Raw genomic sequence first — 19,890 nt, 5'->3', positions numbered from 1 at the left:
TTTTTTCTTTTGGGACATTGTATCACTATGTAGCTCAGGCTGGCCTCAGACCTCAACTCTCCCAATACACAAGTGTACTGGTGCGCACTACCATACGTGGCTAGGAGCATGTATAAATTTGCAATAAAAGTACAAGTATATTTTATATTACTAAATTTAAAATTTAGGGATACAAAAGTCACAGCTACAAACACATTTATTATAAACAACCCCAAGAATTAAGTATCATAAGGTATTTGTGTTTTTTGTAGAAATATACTACACATACCTTACAGACGGCAGTAGGCACTAAGCTTAACAAATATCATGAAGAAATGACTTGAGTTTTCTTACTAACTGGTAAAAGACTACAGCAATTCTAGTTCAGCAGGGGTATGTCTTAGTCCAGTCCATGGAAAACAGGCAGGGACTCAGTTTAGGAACTAAAATGGCCTCTTCTAAACATCAGGGTTGCTATGGAAATGTGGTGTTACATTAAGAACATGCATTTTTAGTCCTTCAGAAATGTTCACTTAAGTTCAGTGATAAATTTATAAAAAGGAGTATCATGGCTCTTATACAAACACAGAATGAAAACTGAACATGTGCCCACTATGTGTGTGTGACTGTGTGTGTGAGAGAGTGTGTGTGTGTGTAGGCTACAAGGTCAATGTTGGATGTGTTCCTCAGTTGAAATCAACCTTACTTTTGAGGCTGGGTCTCTCCCTGAACCTGGAGCTCACTGGCTGGTCTCCCTAGTCCCTGCATCAAGTGTTAACTAGCTCACTGATTTTAATAAGATGTTCCAACTGTGTCAGGAGAGAAACAAACAACACATGTACATCAATAATGCCAAAATGAATTGACAAACCGATGCAGAACTGATCAATACCTACAGAGCTACAACCAGGTATAGCCTTACTTCTACAACATAAAATCTAATTGCATCCTTTTGCATTTTTACAGATGAGAATCACTGGAATCTCAGCAAATTTTCTAGAATTTACAGAGTTGTAAGATGGTCCTAAAAGCTGCCTCTGTGAAATCAGACAACCCCAAGAGGTGCCTGGTGAGACCTGTATTCATTTGCATCTCTGGTCAGCTTCAGAGCTTTTCAAGTTCTTTTCCTGACAGCTCCCCTTAACCATGACCCCACAGACATATCATTCTTGGCTACAGTCAGTAAAGATTTTATAGAGTGCGAAAAATGCTTTCCACTTTGCAACTAAATTCTAATGCTATCTAAAGGCCTGGGATATTCAGCTACTAGGAGACCCAGCACCAGCTCTATGGAGAAGACTTCCCTGCTTGGATCCCCAGCCTTGCTACTGGAACCAATCCCCTACCTACCTCAGCTCACTAGGTGGTAACACTGAATCAGAGTGATGCCACTGCCAATGCTGTATATGCCCCGAGCCCACTCATTGGGAGGCGCCTGTGACAAGAGACCCATCACACTTCATGGCCAGAGAAACCTAGTATGCCTACAGGGGCCAGACATTCTCCACACAGAGTTTTGACTCCAGTTAGGTTCACACTCTGCCATGATGGTCTATAAATCTCTGCAAAAGCACTTCTATGATGGTAGTGCGGTGACGGCAAGCATTAGGAAGGCCATGCCTCAGCCACTGAGCTCCACTGAGCTGCATCTGCCTGGCTCCTACAGGATCAAGGGCTTTCAGGAGTACAGCAGCCCTGTCAGCCTGCTAGGAGGAGCTGGTGGCAGCGCTCCCCGAAGTAGCTGGCATGTTGGGTGGCTGGGGTTTATTTAGCACTGTCCACTTCTTAGTGCTGAGTGTGGGCCAAATGCAATCTCCATTTTAGTATGCCTGCTGCTAAGCGGTTCTCTCTGGCTGTAATTAGCTTGCATGTTCAGCTGCTTCTTAACGGCACTCATTTCTAATAAAAATAAAAAGCTCATCACGGGTCCAGATGATGGGGCAATCCTCTGATTTGCTGTGATAGGAAGGCACACGACCAACCAACTGGTAGCAACACATGCTGCTATCATTGAGGCCACAGACTTATCTTGTATGACTGAAGTCAGGGACAGGCTTGCAGCAACTGTCCTACCCTCTCAGTACTTGGCAGGCTGAAGGGCTGACCCAAGCTGGGTTCAGCTGAGAGGGTCAGCAGGGTAATGAGGGACCAGCCAGCGGCATTCTTTGGCATTTTCTTAAACGGAAGCACCTGAAAAATGACTGTAAAATTGTCTAATGTGTGCTCTTGGTGACCACTGGTCAAGGGTAGTGACAGACAGGGGCTGGCAAGGTGACTGGGTAATGGCAGGCTTGTTTAGCATGTACAAGATACTGTGTTTGACCCCAGAATCTTAACACACAAGAGACAAAAGGTAGTGCCATATGGGCCCTAATACATACATACATAACACATACATACATACATACTGTGTGTGTATGTGTGTAGATGCACATGTGTACATGTGTATGTGGAAGCCAGGGTTAATACCAATTATCATTTCCCAGTTGTCCACACCGATTTTCCAGTTAAGATTTCTCACTGGGACCTGATTCATCTCCACTAGCTGACCAGTGAACACAAGGGATCCAGCTGTCTCCACTTCTCTAGTACCAGGTTACAAAGGGGCACCATCACTCTTGGATTGCTACTGTATGTTCCCGAGGATCAAGCTCAGGTATTCAGGTTTGTGCATCAGGTTCTTTGCTAACCGAGCCTTGAGCACTGATGTATCTGACCACTTCCTTGTCTGAAGTTGAGGCTGGCCACTTCATGTCTGTGTTCCAGTGAAGAGCAGATGTCAGTCAACATGGATGGATGGATGGATGGATGGATGGATGGATGAATGGATGGTTTCATAAAAAGCTTGCTTCTGATTTAGGCAGTATGCTGGACTAGAAAAATAAGTTTTGCTGTCAGTTGGGAAATGGCTTGTTTGGTATTTTGAATCAATGCCCATTTGGGTGTCTTCCCTGATGGAAGACTGCTCAAAATGTCACATTATATAGCCATATTCCTGTGGATGACCCCCAAGACACTCACTGGTTCAATGATCTGTACCTTGTGGTTATTGTTAGTGTGGTCTGTTGATGGTTCTAGATTTGGTGAGTGGATATTTGTTCACATCTCCCCAGGGACAGTGTCATGCAGCAGCCCATCCTGGTGGCTATGCTACAGATTCATGCTAGCTCATCTGCCGAGTAGCTACTAAACTCCAGGAACAGGAACACAATGGAGAGCAGAGCACGGCCCTTTGTCTCCAGGAGATGGATGCCTGCCTGGAGCTGTGTTTATGGTGGCTATCTGTCAACTTCTGATGACAGGAATTCTGCTCCTGTCACATTCTCTCCACACATATTCTTGTCAAAGGCTATGGAGCCATGACATCCTCAGGAAAACTTTGTCTTGAGAAAGGTTATTTTAATAAATAATGCCACTACTTCCCTCTCTGGCTGGGGATTAAACAGAGACACTGTTGCCATGCACCCTGACCCCAGTATTGCTTCTCTATGGGAGGAAGCTAGGTCAGAGGTCAAGGAGAGAGAAAGGACTGACGATACAGTACCTCCCTCTCAGCTGTGTGTAAGTATGCTGTTGTGACTGCATGAACTTAGGATCCAGAAAGTGGATCGGAAATATAGTTCTGAGGTAGAGTACCTGCTTAGGATCCTGTGCTGGGGAGGGCCCCCTGTGACCTTATTTAGGTTCCTCTGTGGCCCTTTGAGGGTAGCAGCGTCAAGCTCCATCAAAATGGTGTTTCATGAGTATTGTAAACATTAGGAGGGGTGACTCTTCTTGAAGAAGCCCATATCCATCTTTCTTCCCAAGCACCCCACTTCTCCTAATCTTCCTGCCTAAAATACTATATTAAAAATGTCTTTTAATACACTCAGACTTGGTTTCTCACTGACTCACCCTGAAACTCTTTTCTGTGGCTAAGTCCAGGAATCTTGCTTTGAGTTGAGATCCCTAAAAGACTAAAGGGAACACTCCTCAGGTTGCTGAGGGTGGCAGTGTGTGACTGTACCTCTGTCCCTGTCACAGCTGATCTGCACCTCCCCCCCATCCCTGGTGTGTGCCATTAAGGAAGGGATACACTGAAATATTATAGGGGCTTGTGAAGGAGCAAGCAGGGAAAGGCATGGAAATAGTGGAGGAGGGGAGGAGGGACAGCCTGTGGAGGAAGCCAGGGTTGCTTAAGGAAGTGGCTTACAGCTGGGGAGGGAGATACAGGATTACTCCCTACTCAGCACCACCTCTGTAGCTGAGAAAAAGGTGATGGAGACCTGCAAATACTGCATTGTAAAGACACACCAGTGTTCCTCCACAGCATAGGAAGGAATCGACACTCATGTGTTACCACCAGCCTAGCTCACACACTGTTAATGGTTGGCTTGTTCTGAGTTAACCCCTCCCAGCCCAGGTGCCCTGGAGGAGTGCAAGGATGACAAGAGCAGGCTCTAACTAGACACATGCAGTGCCTGAGTCCAGATATGCAGAATGCAGAAAGAGGGCCAGGGCTGAAAGGAGGCACACAGACACCACAAGTCTGCGAAACCCGCTGATCTCCTGAGGAGATGAACAGCTCTGAGATGATTGACTGCCTATCCCTCCCCCTCCCCCTCCCCCCACAGGACCCATCACTGGAGAAGAGATGTAGCAGATATTTAAACAGATATTTAGGATGGCTGACTTTCTGGACAAAGTGCAGTCTAAAGGTTTAGTTCCTGTTTCTGCTCATGGGCTTTTGCAAGTGACAGGTAGCAAGTAGCCTGAGCTCCAGTTATAAAACCTCCCAAGATGTAAAGGCTGGTTACTGCCCACTCTGAAGTCAGCTCCAAGAGACACCATTACCCTTTTTCCAATGTCCCCTAGGACTCCTGAGGTAGTCTCATAGACTCAGCTATCTTGTTGGAACTGGTCTCAAGCCTAGGCCCTCTCAAGAGCCCATTAAGGATGCCTGCTCCACCACCCAGCTGCATCGACCTTCCTTCTCCTTAACAACAGCTTGCTTTTGCTTTGCTACCTGTGAAATATGGTCACATGCCTCTGTTTGCTGTGGGTCAGTGGGAAGGGCATAGCATTAAGAGCACATGAAGAAATCTGATGTCTGGGGCCGAGAAGATGGCTCTGTTAGTAAGGACACTTGCTGTGTAAGCCTGAGGACCTGAGTTCAGATCTCCAGCGCTCATGTAAAAAACCCAGGTGTGAAACCCTAGTGCTATGGCAGGCAAAGATAGGAGGATCACTGGGGCTTGCTGGACACCAGCCTAGCTCCAGATTTGGTGAAACACCCTGTCTCAAGGGAATAAGGTGGAGAGTGATAGAGCAGGACACTGGATGCCCCCCTCTGGCCTCTGAGCTTGCACAGGCTCACCCTCATGCTCATATACATACACATGTGGTTTCTGCTTTGGACCCACAGTTTGTTTAGCTACTTACTGTTTTCAGAAAGTTGCACAATGTAGTAAAGGACTGGGCTGTTTCCATCAAAGGGCCGAACCCACGACAGTGTCACCGAGTGGCTATGCACAGGACTCAAGCTGGCCAGGAGGTTTTGAGGTGGGTGAGGCAGCTCACTGGAGGCAAGGAAGGAAAAAGAACAAGAGGAAAGTGAAATCAGACCGATGGGTCATCCCATGACCACGTTGAAGGGAGCTGGTGTGTGCAGTTCCAGAATGAGGATGAGCTGCTCTCTCCGTGGTCCCCAGAGGAGCAAACAAAGCCCAGCTCCTCCTCTTGTGGTGTAAAACATCATTTGATGTTTTATGATAGTTGGTTTAACTGTTAACTTGATATAACCTAGAATCGCCTGGAAAGAAAGTCTCCATGAGGGATTGTCTGGACCAGGTTGGCCTATCGGCATGTCTATGGGGCTTTTCTTGATTGTCTCTATTGATGTGAGCAGACCCAGCCCTACTATGGGCAGCACCATCCCCTGGGTTTGGGTCCTGGACTGCATATGAGTAGAGAGAGGTAGCTGAGCACTAAGCACATCATCCATTTATCTCTGCTGACTGTGCATGTGATACAACTAGCTGCTTCAAGTTCCTGCTCCCTCGGTATAATGGACCATTACCTGGAACCATGAGCTAAAATAAATTCTTCCACCCCAAGTTGTTGTCTTCAAAGTATTTTTTATCACAGCAATGGAAAGGAAACTAGAACAAATGTCTCCTTTAATTAACTGTGCACTTTATTTTTTGAGGCAGGACTTCTCCCTGAACCTGGCTGGACCTTACTAGTTTGGCCAGTGAACTCTAAGGATCCTCCTGTTTCTGCCTCCCCAGAGCTGGGATTCTAGGCGTGCACCCTTGCACCCAGCTTTTTATGTATGTACTGGAGACTGCTCTTGAACTCATATCTTTATGCTTGTGCACTAAGCCCTTTACCAGCTGAGGAATACCGCCCCCACCCCTGCATTATACTATTGAAGAGACATATTGTGGTTGATGCTTTGTCTATGCATCTAGAGGCTGACATGTAAACCCAGTGAGCCCTATGAAGAGGAAAGTGTGGTACTGAGGATCTGCCAGTGTGTCCTGTTTGGAGTTTGGGGGAAATGCCTATATGCCTTCTTAGACAAATGGACCATCTCAATTATTGACAGCATGAAGTTATATTGTCATTCTGTCCTCTGGAGGGTACTAGAGGTTTGGGGGAAGCACTTAAGAGTAAATGTGGTGAGAAAGTCAACTAAAAAGCCTGTGGAGATGGTAAATAACATGCTGGCAAGGCTATAAAATGAAAGTGCAGGTCTAACGCCTAAGTTTCAAAAAGAAGTCACTAATTTAAGAAAGTCTCTACTGGCGATAGAACAAAGTCTCTACCTGAATTTCCCAAACTGTTGATGTTGGGTTCAGTCTTAAATCTCTGGGGCTTGAGAGCTGGGCCTGCCCCATGATCCTTCTGCATGGTGCCTGCTTCCATAGCACACCAGGTGTCACAGAGGGGAGGGTGCCAGGTGTGACCTGTGTCATCTACTAAATTCTCCTGGGTCTTTCTTGGACATCAGTTACCAGAGACATATGGGTCAGAACAAATGTCAACATTATATTTGATATTTTAGAAGCTTAATAATTAATAGGCTGAGTCTTGATAGTCCTGCCTAGTCTGGAACTTACTATGTTGGCTACATTGGCCTTGGACTTACTATGATTCTCCAACACCTGATCTGAAAGCAATGGGATCTCAGGTACATACTACCGTGCCCCACTCTATGGTTGATATTTGTGTGTATTCAGGTATGTGTGTGTTCATGCGCATGTATGGACACTTGCATGTGTAGTAACAGGTGGAAGCTGGTGTCTTCCTCAACTTCCTCAATCACTTTTTACATTATATTTCTGAGTCAGGGTCTCTCCTGAACCTAGAGTTCACAGAGTGGTTGTCTAGCAAGCCCCAGCGACCTTTCCCCTGTGTTGGGGTTACAAGCATATACTGCCATAGTCAATTTCCCCTTTTATTGAAAATAGATTCTTTTCTCATATAATATGTCCTGATTGCAGTTTCCCATCTCTCTACTCCTCTTAGACCCCCACCCCAATCTGGACATACTTAGCTTTTTAAGTGGGTGCTGGGATCCAAACTCAGGTCCTCATGCTTGCACAGAGAACACTTTAACAACTGAGTTCTCCCCAGCCCTCTACCCAACTCTTTACATTTAAACATGTACTCATGGACTGAGGGCTAAAACTCATGTGAGAGCACTTTCCTGGCATGCACAAGATCCTGGGTTCCATCCCCACCATGGCCCAAAAGAAATGCACCTATTCTATTTCAAAACCAACAAAGCTGTTTGCACTCAGCTGTGTAAGAGGTGTAGCTCTCTTACCCATGTAGCCACTTATAAGCAAATGAACATTTCTTGTGTAGCTATAACTGTGTTATATATCAGCACTATAAAGCAGGATCTTGAGCATGGGATGTTATCTTGTCTTCTCCTTAACTGTGAATTAAGTTTGAAATAAGAGAAGAAGCTGCTATTTCCCTTTGAGTTATCTGATAACCAAACCTCCATTAGATACCAATAAATTCTATACAAACAAACAAACAAACAAACAAACAAAGCCAGGGTGGAACTGTCCATTCTTCCATTTCTTTTTTGTCTCCCCTAAAGTATTATTAGTTTGGCCTGAAACAAGACCAAAGTTGTTGAATGGCCCTAAATGGAAACAAACTATTTGTTACTTTTCTCATTGTTGTAATAAAATGGAAACAAAGTATTTACTTTTCTAGTTGCTGTGATAAAATGTCTGACCAAGGCCACATAACTGGGGAAGGGTTACTTTGGCTTGCTGTTGAAGGTACAGTCCAACACTATGGGAAGGCATGGTGGCAGGAGTGTGCTGGTCACATGGCACCCACAGTCAGGAAGCAGAGAGGGATGAATGCTGGATTTTTCCTTTCTATTCAGTCCAGGGCTCTGGTCCATGGGATGGTGCTGTCCACATTAAGGGTGGGTCTGCCCACATCACTAAACCTAATGTAGAAACTTGCTCACAGATATGCCCAGAGTGAGCCTTATAGGTGATTTTAGGGCCTGTCAAGTTGACAGTGTCCATTTTTACATGAACCAAGAATAAACTTGAGTAAAAATATAAAACTGTTGATAATACCGTTTCTGGTCTGAGATGAAGCTTCCAAACCCTTGGAATATTTAGAGGGTTGGGACTGTCTTAGTCACTCCTGTGGACCTCTGGTCCCATAGGAGAGGTCACTCAGCTGGACCCTGGGTAGTTCCAGAACAAGAGATAAGCCATGGGATTGGAGGCTGGCATGTGAGCTCAATCTCTTGCTTCTGTGGAATGAATGGAGGCTGGAGACAGTCAATAATGTACCAACCACTCAGGCAAACAGGAAACTTCTGGTGGGTATGGCTCTGCTGCCTGGCAGGTGTCATGAGGTAAGATGTGAAAGTAAGAAGGGGAATGTGGAACCGGCCAGTTCATCATGTCCCATATGCCACATGCATGCATGTCTGCCTCCACCCAGACCATGGGAATAGCCTTACAGTACAGCCATCCCATACATGCAGATTTGGATATTTCCCAACTCTCCAGCTCATCACGGATCCAGTCATGGTTGTTTGTTTTTTCTTTTATGAAAAACTGTAATCAAAACCACAGCTCTGTGTGGAGCCTTTGAAGCTGAGGGTTCAGGGGAAGGCCTAGGAGGTCAGCTTGGTAGGTGGTGTGGAAGCCCCCTAGCTCCCAGCTTCTGCCTGAGGTGTGGAGCTGTTCTGGAGTCCATGCCCTTGGCCTGTGAGGTCTGTGCTAATTCCAATTAATTCATGTCTGAATTCCACTGCAAAGATGTCTCCAATAATAGAAGTTGATCTGACACAACAAGCATGAACTTCAAAACTAGTCGGGGTGGCCAGTGCTCTGGGTCATTGTGTGGACACACAAGAGCTCCCAACAGCAGAAGAATATGCAGACCGACCAAGCTGCAGAGGCAGCATTTGCCCCAAATACATACAATAAGATCCTAGGAGTTCACAAGTGACATTTCCCCCTACATTTAGTGTGTGTGTGCTCCTGTGTACATGAGTGCATGCAAGTATGTGTGTGTGTGTGTAAATGCTTGTATACATGTATTTGGGATTTCTTCACATTTGTGTGCATGTAGAGGACAGAGGTCAATCTCAGCTGCTTTCCTCTGTAACCCTCAGCCTTGAGACAGGGCTTCCATTCAGTTAGACTGGCTGACCAGTGAACCCTCCTGCCTCTGCCACCCCAGTGCTGAGGTTATAGGCATATACTACTAGAGGTGGCTTTATACATAGGTGCTGGGGATCTGAACTCAGGTCCTTATGCTGTGTTCTACCTACTGAGACAGTCCCAGCACCAGGTTTTCTCTTCAACTTGCTGATGGTTATTTTGGGGATGAGATATCATAAAACCTCTGAGCAACATGCCAGTAATAAATAAGTGTGGCTTTCATGTACCCTGAATCCATCCCAGAAGATCTTATTCAACAGGAATAGACCACATCCAAGCACTTTACTGGCAACCTTAAGGATGTGGGGAGATGATGATTTGGGGGGGGGGAATTCTCAGACAGTTATAACTGTACAAGGTTTTTGTTGTAGATATGAGGGAGATACAGCTAGAGGCATCTGGAAGAATCCAGAGAAGGGAGAGGAAGTAGCGGCCTAAACATGGCCATGAGACTGAAGTGGGCCATAAGTGGGGAGAGACAAAGGTGGAGTGAGAGAGGAAGAGAAGAGTGTGTGGACAAAGGAGACCAAGAGAGAGGGGGGCAAGAGAGAGGGGGGGCAAGAGGGGGGGGCCAGAGAGAGGGGGGGCCAGAGAGAGGGGGCCAGAGGGCCGAGAGAGCACGTGGTCTACATGGCTGAGTTAAACAGGTATTAGAAGCTGGGGGAAGGGAAGCCCATGCTGGCAGGTTTAGGGTAAATGTGTGGGTTGAGAAGAGCTGAGTGGAGCCACAGGGACTGTGTGAGCCTGGAGGCCAGCATGTGCTCTGGTATACTAATAGGCACCAGTTAGTCATATGCCCCGAGTTTCTTTTGGATCTGGTAATACCCAGACACAAGGAACAATGGAAATGGAGGCCAGTTCAGAGTCACCTTGCAATGGAAATGGAATGGAAAATTGCTGCCCAGTCCCTTTCCCCCACAGTATTATCAAAAATTAACAACAGCCATAGTAACAGGAGCTTGCACACGGTGGGATACACAGGAAGGGCGTGTGCGTAAGGAAGGAGCAGTTTTGAACAATTGGTAAAATTGTGGTCAAGGAAGAATTGTTCCTGCAGAAGAGGACCAGGTCAGTCTTTCTCCTGCGAAAGAGCTTTGCCCCTTTGAGGCACAAATCGTGACTTGGTCAAACCCATCTTCTTCCACTTTGCTCTGAGGAGGAAGACCGGGGCCTGATAACTTTGGGGGATGGAGTTAAATCATTCACTCCTTATTATGTCTTTGTCAGAAGTAGTTTTATTGAAAGAAACCTCTCCTGCTGCCTCAGGGTCTAGTCTTCTAGTCAGCTCAGTAAATTAGATTTTCTCTGTACTTTGCGCTCCTAAGAATTAGTCTCTGACTGCAGGACGAGCCAGGTGATCCTAATTGGGTTTTTAAATGATCTAACAATTAATCAATCCACAAAGCCTTAGGAAACTGGTCTTTTTGGTGTGTTCCACAGGCCAAGATGCTTTGGGGGGGCATGGGGTCACCCCAGGACTGAGATCCTGCCACTATAGTACCAATAGAATAGAGGGAAAGATGGGATTATGCTCTAGGTAACAATGTTTTTTGTTGTTTTTTGTTTTGTTTTGTTTTGTTTTGTTTTTGAGACAGGGTTTCAGGCAGCCCAGACTGGCTTTTAATTTGCAATGATCAAGAATGATCTGTGTGTATGTGTGTATATGCATGCTTGCACGCGTGTGTGGATATGTGCATTGTGTGCACCTGAATGTGGAGGCCTGAGGCTGGCCTCAGGTGCCTTTCTTGATTACACTCCACTTTATTCATTGAGACCGGATCTCTCATTTGAACTTGGGGCACACTGATTTGGCTAGTCTAGCTATCCAGCCTGTTTCAGGGATTTCCTATTGCTATTTTCAGGGTGCTAAAACTACAGATAGGCCACCATGCTCAGGCAGCTTTTGTGGGGGCACAGCACTTTATTCATGGATTTTTTTCCCTCCACATACCCCCTTTGAGACAGTCTCACACGTATCCCAGGCTGGCTTTGAACTTGCTGTGTGGTTGAGTCACTCTGAGCTTCTAATCCTCTTGCCTCCCTGCCTCCCTGCCTCCCTCCCCATGCTTGGATTAACAAACATTATCATCTCTGCACTGGGAATTGAACCCAGGGCTTTGTGCTTGCCAGGCAGGCATTCTGCCAACTGAGCTACAGCCCCAGCCTAACCTTGGACATTGAATCTTGCTGTTTCCATCTTCCTAGTAGGGGATTACAAGGGAATACTACCAAGCCTGGTTTTATCCCGTGCTGGGGATTGAATCCAGGGTCTCATGTGTTTTGGGCAAGCATTCTACTAACTGAGCTACAACTCTAGCCTTCAAGGTGACAATGTTTGATGATGAAGATCTCTGCATCTAGTGTATAGAACATGTCATTGAACCATTTTAAAGAGGGGGTTAGGTCAGAGGCTATATACATTGCTTGTCCTGAATGATACAAAATATAGTCTCCTTTTTTAACTTGGTAAGTGGGGTGAGGCTTGCTTAGACATTTGTTGGGCACCTACTATATGCTTGGCTGAGGCAGGCACTGGGAGCTCAATGCAGGAGTCACCCCTCTGACAGACGGCCTTGAGGAACTTGTTACAGTAATACAGTCTCAGGGGTGGAAGCACCCAACTTCAAGGCAGAGACCCGTGACACGAGAAGCAATGTTGCTCTTTTTTGAGGTGGAAAGGAAACCAGAGGAGCTTTAAATTCTTGAGAGTCCCCCTTCCATAGGCTCAATACAGGCCTGGAAAAACACTGACTGGTTCCATTCCATGACAGTCCTGTGAGGTTAGTGCCACCATTTCCATTCTGTAAGCCGTGCCGACTGAAGTATAGGAACAAGACAACATGCTCCAAGTCTCACAGTAAGGTGGACAGGACCCCCAGACAGCCTGGCTCTGCTGCAGTCAGCAGCCTTGCTCTACCAGTGTCATGGGCTCCTGTCAGCATCACTCGGCCAGCTTCCAGCAGAGACAACGCTTAGTACTGAAATGGTCAATCATGGAGCAAATGAGTGTGACCACATCCCCTCTGGGTGGTCTATCTTTTAAACGGCCACTTCAAATATTCTCAATACATAAATTGTGTGTGTGTGTGTGTGTGTGTGTGTGTGTGTGTGTGTGCGCGCGCGCGCGCATATGAAGGACAGAGGTCAATTTTCAATACTGTACTTCAGGAGCTATTGACATTTTTACTTGTGAGATGGGGTCTTTTCCACCATTTAGTCTGGACTGGCTGACCAGTGAGCTTCAAGGATCCTCCTGTCTCTGCCTCCCCAGCATTGCAACTATAAGTGTGCAGTACCATGCCTGTTTTTTCTTTAATGTGGGTCCTGAGGAGAAAACTCTGGTCCTTGTGCTTGCAAGGTGAGGATTTTACCAACTGATCTGTCTCCCCAGCCCTAATTCCTGTATTCAGCAAAGTGTCTTTTAACTGGAGTGGAGGGAAAGGGGGAATCAGGCTCTCTTATGTTTTTGAAGGACACTACTGTTCAGTCCTAAGTGCTTCTCAGTCCCTCTGGCAATATTCATTTTATTTTCTTATTTATTTATTTGCTATCTGAGTAATCATGGCAATATGGCAGAGCTGGACTAGAAGTTTCTCTGAGAAGCATGTGATGCTCTATATTCCTGAATTGTTACTATTATGAACACTCTGGCCATCACTGGTGCTGCTGTGTCCCCAATCTTTGTGTGTGTGTGTGTGTGTGTGTGTGTGTGTGTGGTTTATGTGTATGTGTGCATGTGTGCAACACATGTTCATGTGGCGGCCAGAGAACTCTTGTGTACAGTGCACTCTTTCCTCACACCTTTCTGTCGGGTATGGGGATTGAACTTGGGTCACTAGGCTTGTATGGCAGGCACCTGTACTCACTGAGTCAGCTCACTGTTCCTTACCATCTTGTTTTGTTTGTTTGTTTTTGTTTTTTGAGACAGGGTCTCTCACTGAACCTGGGGCTTAACAATTCAGCTGACCATCAAGCTCTTGGACTGGCCCATCCCTGTTTCCCCAGATCTGGGATCACAGGCACATGCTACCATGACCAGTATTTCATAAGGGCATTGGAAATCTATATGCAGGTCCTCGTACCCACCTGGCAAGCATTTTACTGACTGAACCATCTCCCCTGTTCCAAGAGCTCTTTGGATCTACAAATGTACCCCTCTCCCCATTCATCCTGACTTGGAAGAGCACCGTGTTTATTACACCAGCAACTCCCAGGGGCCAACAGCCTTGCGAATCACTTCTGCAGCTTGTGGCACCCTAATTGGTTTGAATCGTAGATCTGCAAATATTTCTATCTTTAGCTATGAGGTATTTCACCATTGCAGAAAGCCTATTATTTTATACATACAGCAACATTTGCTGAAAAATGTATTTTACTTAGAGGAAATCAAATAAGTAAATAGTGGGGAAGATATGTAAATCAGCAGAACATAAAACAGCTCAGAATAAAAAGGACGTGCTGTATTGGAAGTATGCAATTGGGCCGTTGCTGACGGAGCCTTTATGAACTGCTAACACTTATTTATTTGATACCCAGACTGGATGATCTAAGAGTTCTCAAAAGTAGTTTTAAAAATGAGAATAGTATGGAGAATTATGCAGATTCACGGGCTGTGTTCTCCAGCATCATTAAAATGATTTTTTTTTTTAAAATCACGAGTTGAGTGGGGGCAGTAGAGCTGGGCTTTTGATGGACAGTGGGGGCTGTATGTTTATTCCTAAGACACAGCCTGGAGCAAGAGAGGAGTGGAAGTCAGCAAACAGCCTAAAACATATACTCATTAATGCAGTCCCACTTGCCTGTGTGCGTTTGTTGAGCATCTCTTGTATGCCAGGCACCTGGAATGGAAACATTTATGGCTAAGGGACTTCTGGAAGGGGTGGGCTTGAGATTGTAGCCTTGTCTCTCATAGCGTGGTTGATGCTATGAGGGAGGATGGGCCAGGACAAAATTAGGAAGCACCTGTGACTTAGTAGGAAACCATCCTGGGGCTGCATACTAAAGGATATAGAAGCCCTTGGGTGACATTAACAGAAGACACACGCCATGCTATATGGAGGTAGCAGGGGCCTGAGGACAGGGTGGGACAGAGAGAGCTCAGTGATCTGAGGACTTTAATGCTGACAGGTGGGATGAAGGAGACCCTGGTTGTCCAAAGCCAAATGGGCCCCAAGGATGCCCTCAGGGTCTACCCTGGACTCCAGGTTCATCATGGCTACCTACGGTGACTTAGGTGCCCAGCATCTAAGGAGAACTGGAGTCACCCGGAAAGGGCAGTTGGAAGTAGAATGGGATTGTTCCAGTTTCAGTTTTGTTATGTACAGAAGGGCTTTCTGGACTGGGCACTATAAATCATTAACATGCTAACATACACCGTGTGTGTGTGTGTGTGTGTGTGTGTGTGTGTGTGTGTGTGTGCGCGCGCGTGCACGCGCGCACACGTGTGGAAATTAGATGTTGACATCAGGTTTCTTCCTCAGTCACTCTCTACCCCATTATTTGAGACACCACCTATTATTTAACCTATGCTAACCAATTCTGCTAAACTGCCCGGCTATCAAGCCCCAAGGGTCTACCTGTCTGTGTCTCCATAGTGCTGGGAATATAAGTGTAAACTGTTCTAAGCTTTTGATATTATTGCTGCGGATCTAATCTTGGTGTGTGCATGCATGCATGTGTGACAAGCATTTTACCCACAGAGCCACAGAGCTGGAGTTACAGGCAGTCATGAGATGACAATGTGTGTACTGAGATCTGAACTGGAGTCTTCTTCAAGAACAGCAAGTGTTTTTAACTGCTAAGTCACCTCCCTCCCCAGCATGCTCATTAACCTTCTAAAGTCCCCTGATTCAGGGATCTTGTGCTTGTTCATTCTTGAGTGCACGGGACATACACAGAAGGCCTAGCATGGCTCTCTGCAGATACTGTCTTCACTCTTCATCCCTTCAGCAGGTACTGGGGACTCAAAGATAAATGAAGCTTGGTTGGGTGCAAAGTGTTCTGATGCTATTTTTAGGGGCTGCTCTCTGTGTTCAGAATCCTTCCTGCATTGTGGTGGGACAGAGCTGTGAGAAAAGCCTCTCACAGCTGACTTCTGATGGTCCAGCATTCACCACAGTGGCAGGGACGAATGGACAGATGAATAGATGGACAGATGAGCATCATGCGCTGGCTCCTGCACTGGCAACTGTGAGGCTTTGAGTCTTTCTTTGCTGATTGTATTTTGTTCTCATGTGCTCCTGGATTTTCTTCTGGGAGGGCACGTTTTTTATAAAACAACTACATACACATTGGAAAAGTGGACATTCCCTTTCAGCTTCCTGCTCTGCGAGCAGAGAGGTAGCTGAGAAAGAAGAACACAGCAGCTATTGATGGCTCCAACCAGAAACACAGGGAGGTCTGGATTGGAAGCAATGGAGCAGTTGCTAGCTTTCTTAAGCCAAAGACTTAATGGGGGTGTGGTCTGGAGGTGACTTAACTTGGAGGTCTAGTTGGCTGCCTGGCTCTGGCTCTGGACAGGCTGACCTGATATTTCCACCCCTCAGAAACTTTGATTCACAATCACATGGAACTCATCATTACTCAATGGCAGTGATGTAAGCATCCTTTATGACATGGCGTGTCTGTGCAGGAAATGTGAAGGATCCATGGGGACAATGAATGACCTATGGTCAAACCGTCTGTGTAAAAATGAAACATTTTGATTTTGAAGCCTTATAAATGGGGAAAGGGAGAGGTAAAGGAAGAGGGAGAAGGGAGAAGTTGGGAGGAGGAATAAACTATAAGAAGGAGTGCCTGCCTTGTAAGCATGAAGACATGAGTTAGACTCCCCAGAACCCAAACAACAATGTTGCATGTGGTAGCACATGCTTAAATTGCAACACTAGGGAGAATTCTGGGGCTCCCTGGACCAGCCAGACTAGCCATACTGGAAAGTTCCAGGTAAAATGAGAGGCCCTGTCTCAAACAAACAAGGTGTGCAGCTCCTGAGGAATGACACCCAAGGTTGACCTCTGACCTCCTAACCTCTCACCCCATCTGCAACATATGCACACACACCCCTCCAAACATGTGTGCACACATGTGCACACACACCTGATGGTGGAAAAAAAAAGGAAAAAAGGAACAGCCATGTCACCATGCACAGCTGAATGGTGGGATGTGCTGGCCTCAGGCTGATGGCTTGGGACAATGTGTGGGCATGCCATAGTGGTCCTGTGGGAGGGTGTGGCTGAGAAATGCAGAGACAGGGAGAGGCTCAGTACTCACATCACTTCCAGCCGCGCCGTACGGGAGTCATTTCCTCCCTCAGACACAATTTCACAGGTGTAGTCCCCAATGTCCCCTGACCACGTCTGGCTAATAAGAAGGGACCCGTCCTTCTCCACAACAATTCTTGAGCTGCTGGATGGTGTTATGACCATGTTGTCTTTTTTCCAAACGTAGCTGTGGGCCAAGCAGAGAATTCATCACAAAACCTACAGGAGCAGGGTCCCCGGCCCTTCCTTGACAGCAAAGAGCAAACAGTAGGTGAATTGGAGTACAAAGTAAAAATTACTGAGTTACAGTTTTTAAAGGTGAGTTCTGGGCTGGAGAAATGGCTCAGTGGTTAAGCATGTGTCCTGCCCTTCCAGATGACCCAAGCACCCAGGTCAGCTATGGGGACTGGACACCTTCTTCTGGCTTACTTGGGCAACTGCACTGCACATATGCTACATATGTAGCATACATACATACATACATACACACACACACACACACAAATCTTTTAAAAAGGTGAGTCTTTTAGTATGGTGGGGAGCAGGCAGATAACTTGGACAATATACAAATGCTATTGATAACTCAGTGACTAAAATAGGGCAGTGATGGCTAAAGGGCTAAGTTAGTTGATAAGTGCTTGCCTTTCATTCAAAAACACCCAATTTTAATTCCCAGAATCTACACAAAAATTCTTGGGATGATGGTGAACACTAGTAGTCTTAGCACAAGGGAAACAAAGACAGGTAGATCCATGGAGGGAAGATATCACTGACCCCCACCCCCAGGTTAGTCTAACTGATGAGCTCCTAGTTACATGAGAGACCCTGTCTCAAAACAAGATGGAGGATCTGGACAATGGTTCAGTGGACAAAGTGCTTTCTGTACAAGCCCTAAGCCTGGAATTCAGCTCTCTGGCACCTGCTGAGTGGGCACTGTGTCCACCTATAATCCGTGCACTCAGAGGAAAAGATGGGATTCCCAGAGCAAGCTCGCTGCTGGACTAGCTGAGTCAGGTTTAGCAAAAGACCTCACCTCTGTAAATGAAATGGAGATCCATCAACAGCATCAACCTCTGGCCTCCACTTGTATGTGCAGGCAGGTATACAGGCACCTGCACATGTATATGCCTATGCACTTGGGAACATGCATACACACACACACACACACACACACACACACACACACACACACACCTGTATACAAGCACACCACAGAAGTACTACTCCCAACACATACAACAAACAAAATCCCCAAATATGACAATGAAGATGACTGTGAATATCTGTCTGAGTGTGTCTGGGAGCTAGGGGCTCTGGGTCAGAGACACAGCGATTACCTACTGCAGCCACCCAGTTCCCCTGCCTCAGTAATGCTTGCTTAAGGCCCCCAGAGAGGCAGCCCACCTCCTGAGCAAAGCCCAGTGCTCTTATAACTGTCCTGCTGAAGTCTCACCACTCTGGGCAGGCTGTCTCTGATGTCACCTTTCTTCCTTACTTAATCTTTATGGCCATTTTAGCACATTTTTCTTTTCCAATATAGACTCAATTATGAGCCTGTCCAGCCCTAAATGTCCCTGGGCAGGGCCCCTATTGACAGCTGGATGAGATGAAAGTGCTGGTTTTTCTTTATTAGAATAATTTGATCACATTTTCAAAATGTACTGGCCCTTTCTGCCCTGCATATTCACAGTACAAACTTTTGTGAATTAGTCACAGGAGGTCACCCTGCAATACAAGAGCCAACTGTGAAAAGCTCGCTCGAAGAGAAAGATTGCCCTGTTTAGACTGGGGCCCTTGGAAGTAGGGATGGCCCAAGTTCTTCCCAAAAAAGGGGGAATCTGTGCTTCAAAGGGACCATCCAAGGGGATGTTTCTGAGACCTTAGAGCACTGTTTGAAATCATACCCTGCCACTTTTACAATGGATGGATTCTCTAGGTGTGAAAGAGATCTCTGGGTAGGTCTCCCAGCCCCCCCTCCCCCCGTAGGTAACCTTTAAATTTGTTGCTTCCTGTGCATTCCTTTGAGCTTTGCATTTACTGTTCTTGTAATTAACCCACACTTGTATTCCAGTCTTGGAGACTCCGGGGAGTCAGGTGGGGATGCAGAAATGAGTTTGTCAAAAACCTGCCCTGAAGGGTCAAGCCTGTGAATCCAGTTCTTAGTGCATGTTTCCACAGCCATCCCCTCTGCTCAACTCTGATTCCATCCTTTTGGTTAAATGCAGCCTTTTAAAAGCAAGGCAGGAGGAGGATGCTGTGTGATGCATTTCTCTCCATCTCACCCATTCATTTATTTTCAGAGTTGAGTCTGAAAACTCACAACTATTCTGCTCTTTGACAGAAAGCTAACTGCTGAGGGCCACCTGTCTGCAGTCAGGCCCTTACCTGAAGTGGCCTGTTTTTGGATTTTGATTAGTTTGTTTTGGTTTTGAGACAGGGTCTCACTGTGTAGCCCTAGGTAGCCTGGAACTTGCTATGCACATCAGGCTGGCTTCCAACTCACAGAGATCCCCTGTCTCTGCCTCTGTCTGGGATTAAGGGCATGTACCATTATGCCTGGCTTGTTTTTGTTTTTGTGTTGAGACAGGGTTTCCTGTAACCAAGGCTGGTGTAGAGTCATCACATGTCTGAGGACAATCTTCAATTACTGATGTTCCTGTTTCTACCTCTGGAGTTCTGGGATTAGAGGCATACGCCCCCAAGCCCAATGTATGCAGTGCTGGAGATGGAACCTGGGGCTTCATGCATGCTAGGCAAGCACTCTATAACTTAGCCACATGCCTTACCCAAGTGTCTCAATTATCATCATCAGTCTACAGGATGTTCTGCTTGGCATTAGAGAATCTCCAAGCCTCCTGGTTCCCTTCTCTGAGCTTCTTTTATTACCTTGGACACCCACATACCTTTCTTCTCCCTGGTATACAGAAACACCATCTTTGCAGGATGGAAAA

General features: G+C 46.2%; 1 protein-coding gene across 1 annotated transcript in view; it reads right to left on the bottom strand.

The window, feature by feature from the left end:
- Sdk1 (sidekick cell adhesion molecule 1) overlaps positions 1-19,890 on the bottom strand; it is a 920,228-nt gene that overhangs the window by 214,711 nt on the left and 685,627 nt on the right. Inside the window, exons 13-14 of the mRNA XM_051205538.1 lie at positions 16,950-17,126; positions 5,401-5,537 (exon numbers count right to left, since the gene is read on the bottom strand). Of these exons, the coding sequence (XP_051061495.1) occupies positions 5,401-5,537; positions 16,950-17,126 (314 nt within the window). The remainder of the gene's footprint in view (positions 1-5,400; positions 5,538-16,949; positions 17,127-19,890) is intronic.

The sequence above is a fragment of the Phodopus roborovskii genome, unplaced genomic scaffold (genome assembly GCF_943737965.1).
Source record: "Phodopus roborovskii unplaced genomic scaffold, PHOROB, whole genome shotgun sequence".
NCBI classification, from domain to species: Eukaryota; Metazoa; Chordata; class Mammalia; order Rodentia; family Cricetidae; genus Phodopus; species Phodopus roborovskii.
This window is presented reverse-complemented; position numbering and strand designations above follow the sequence as displayed.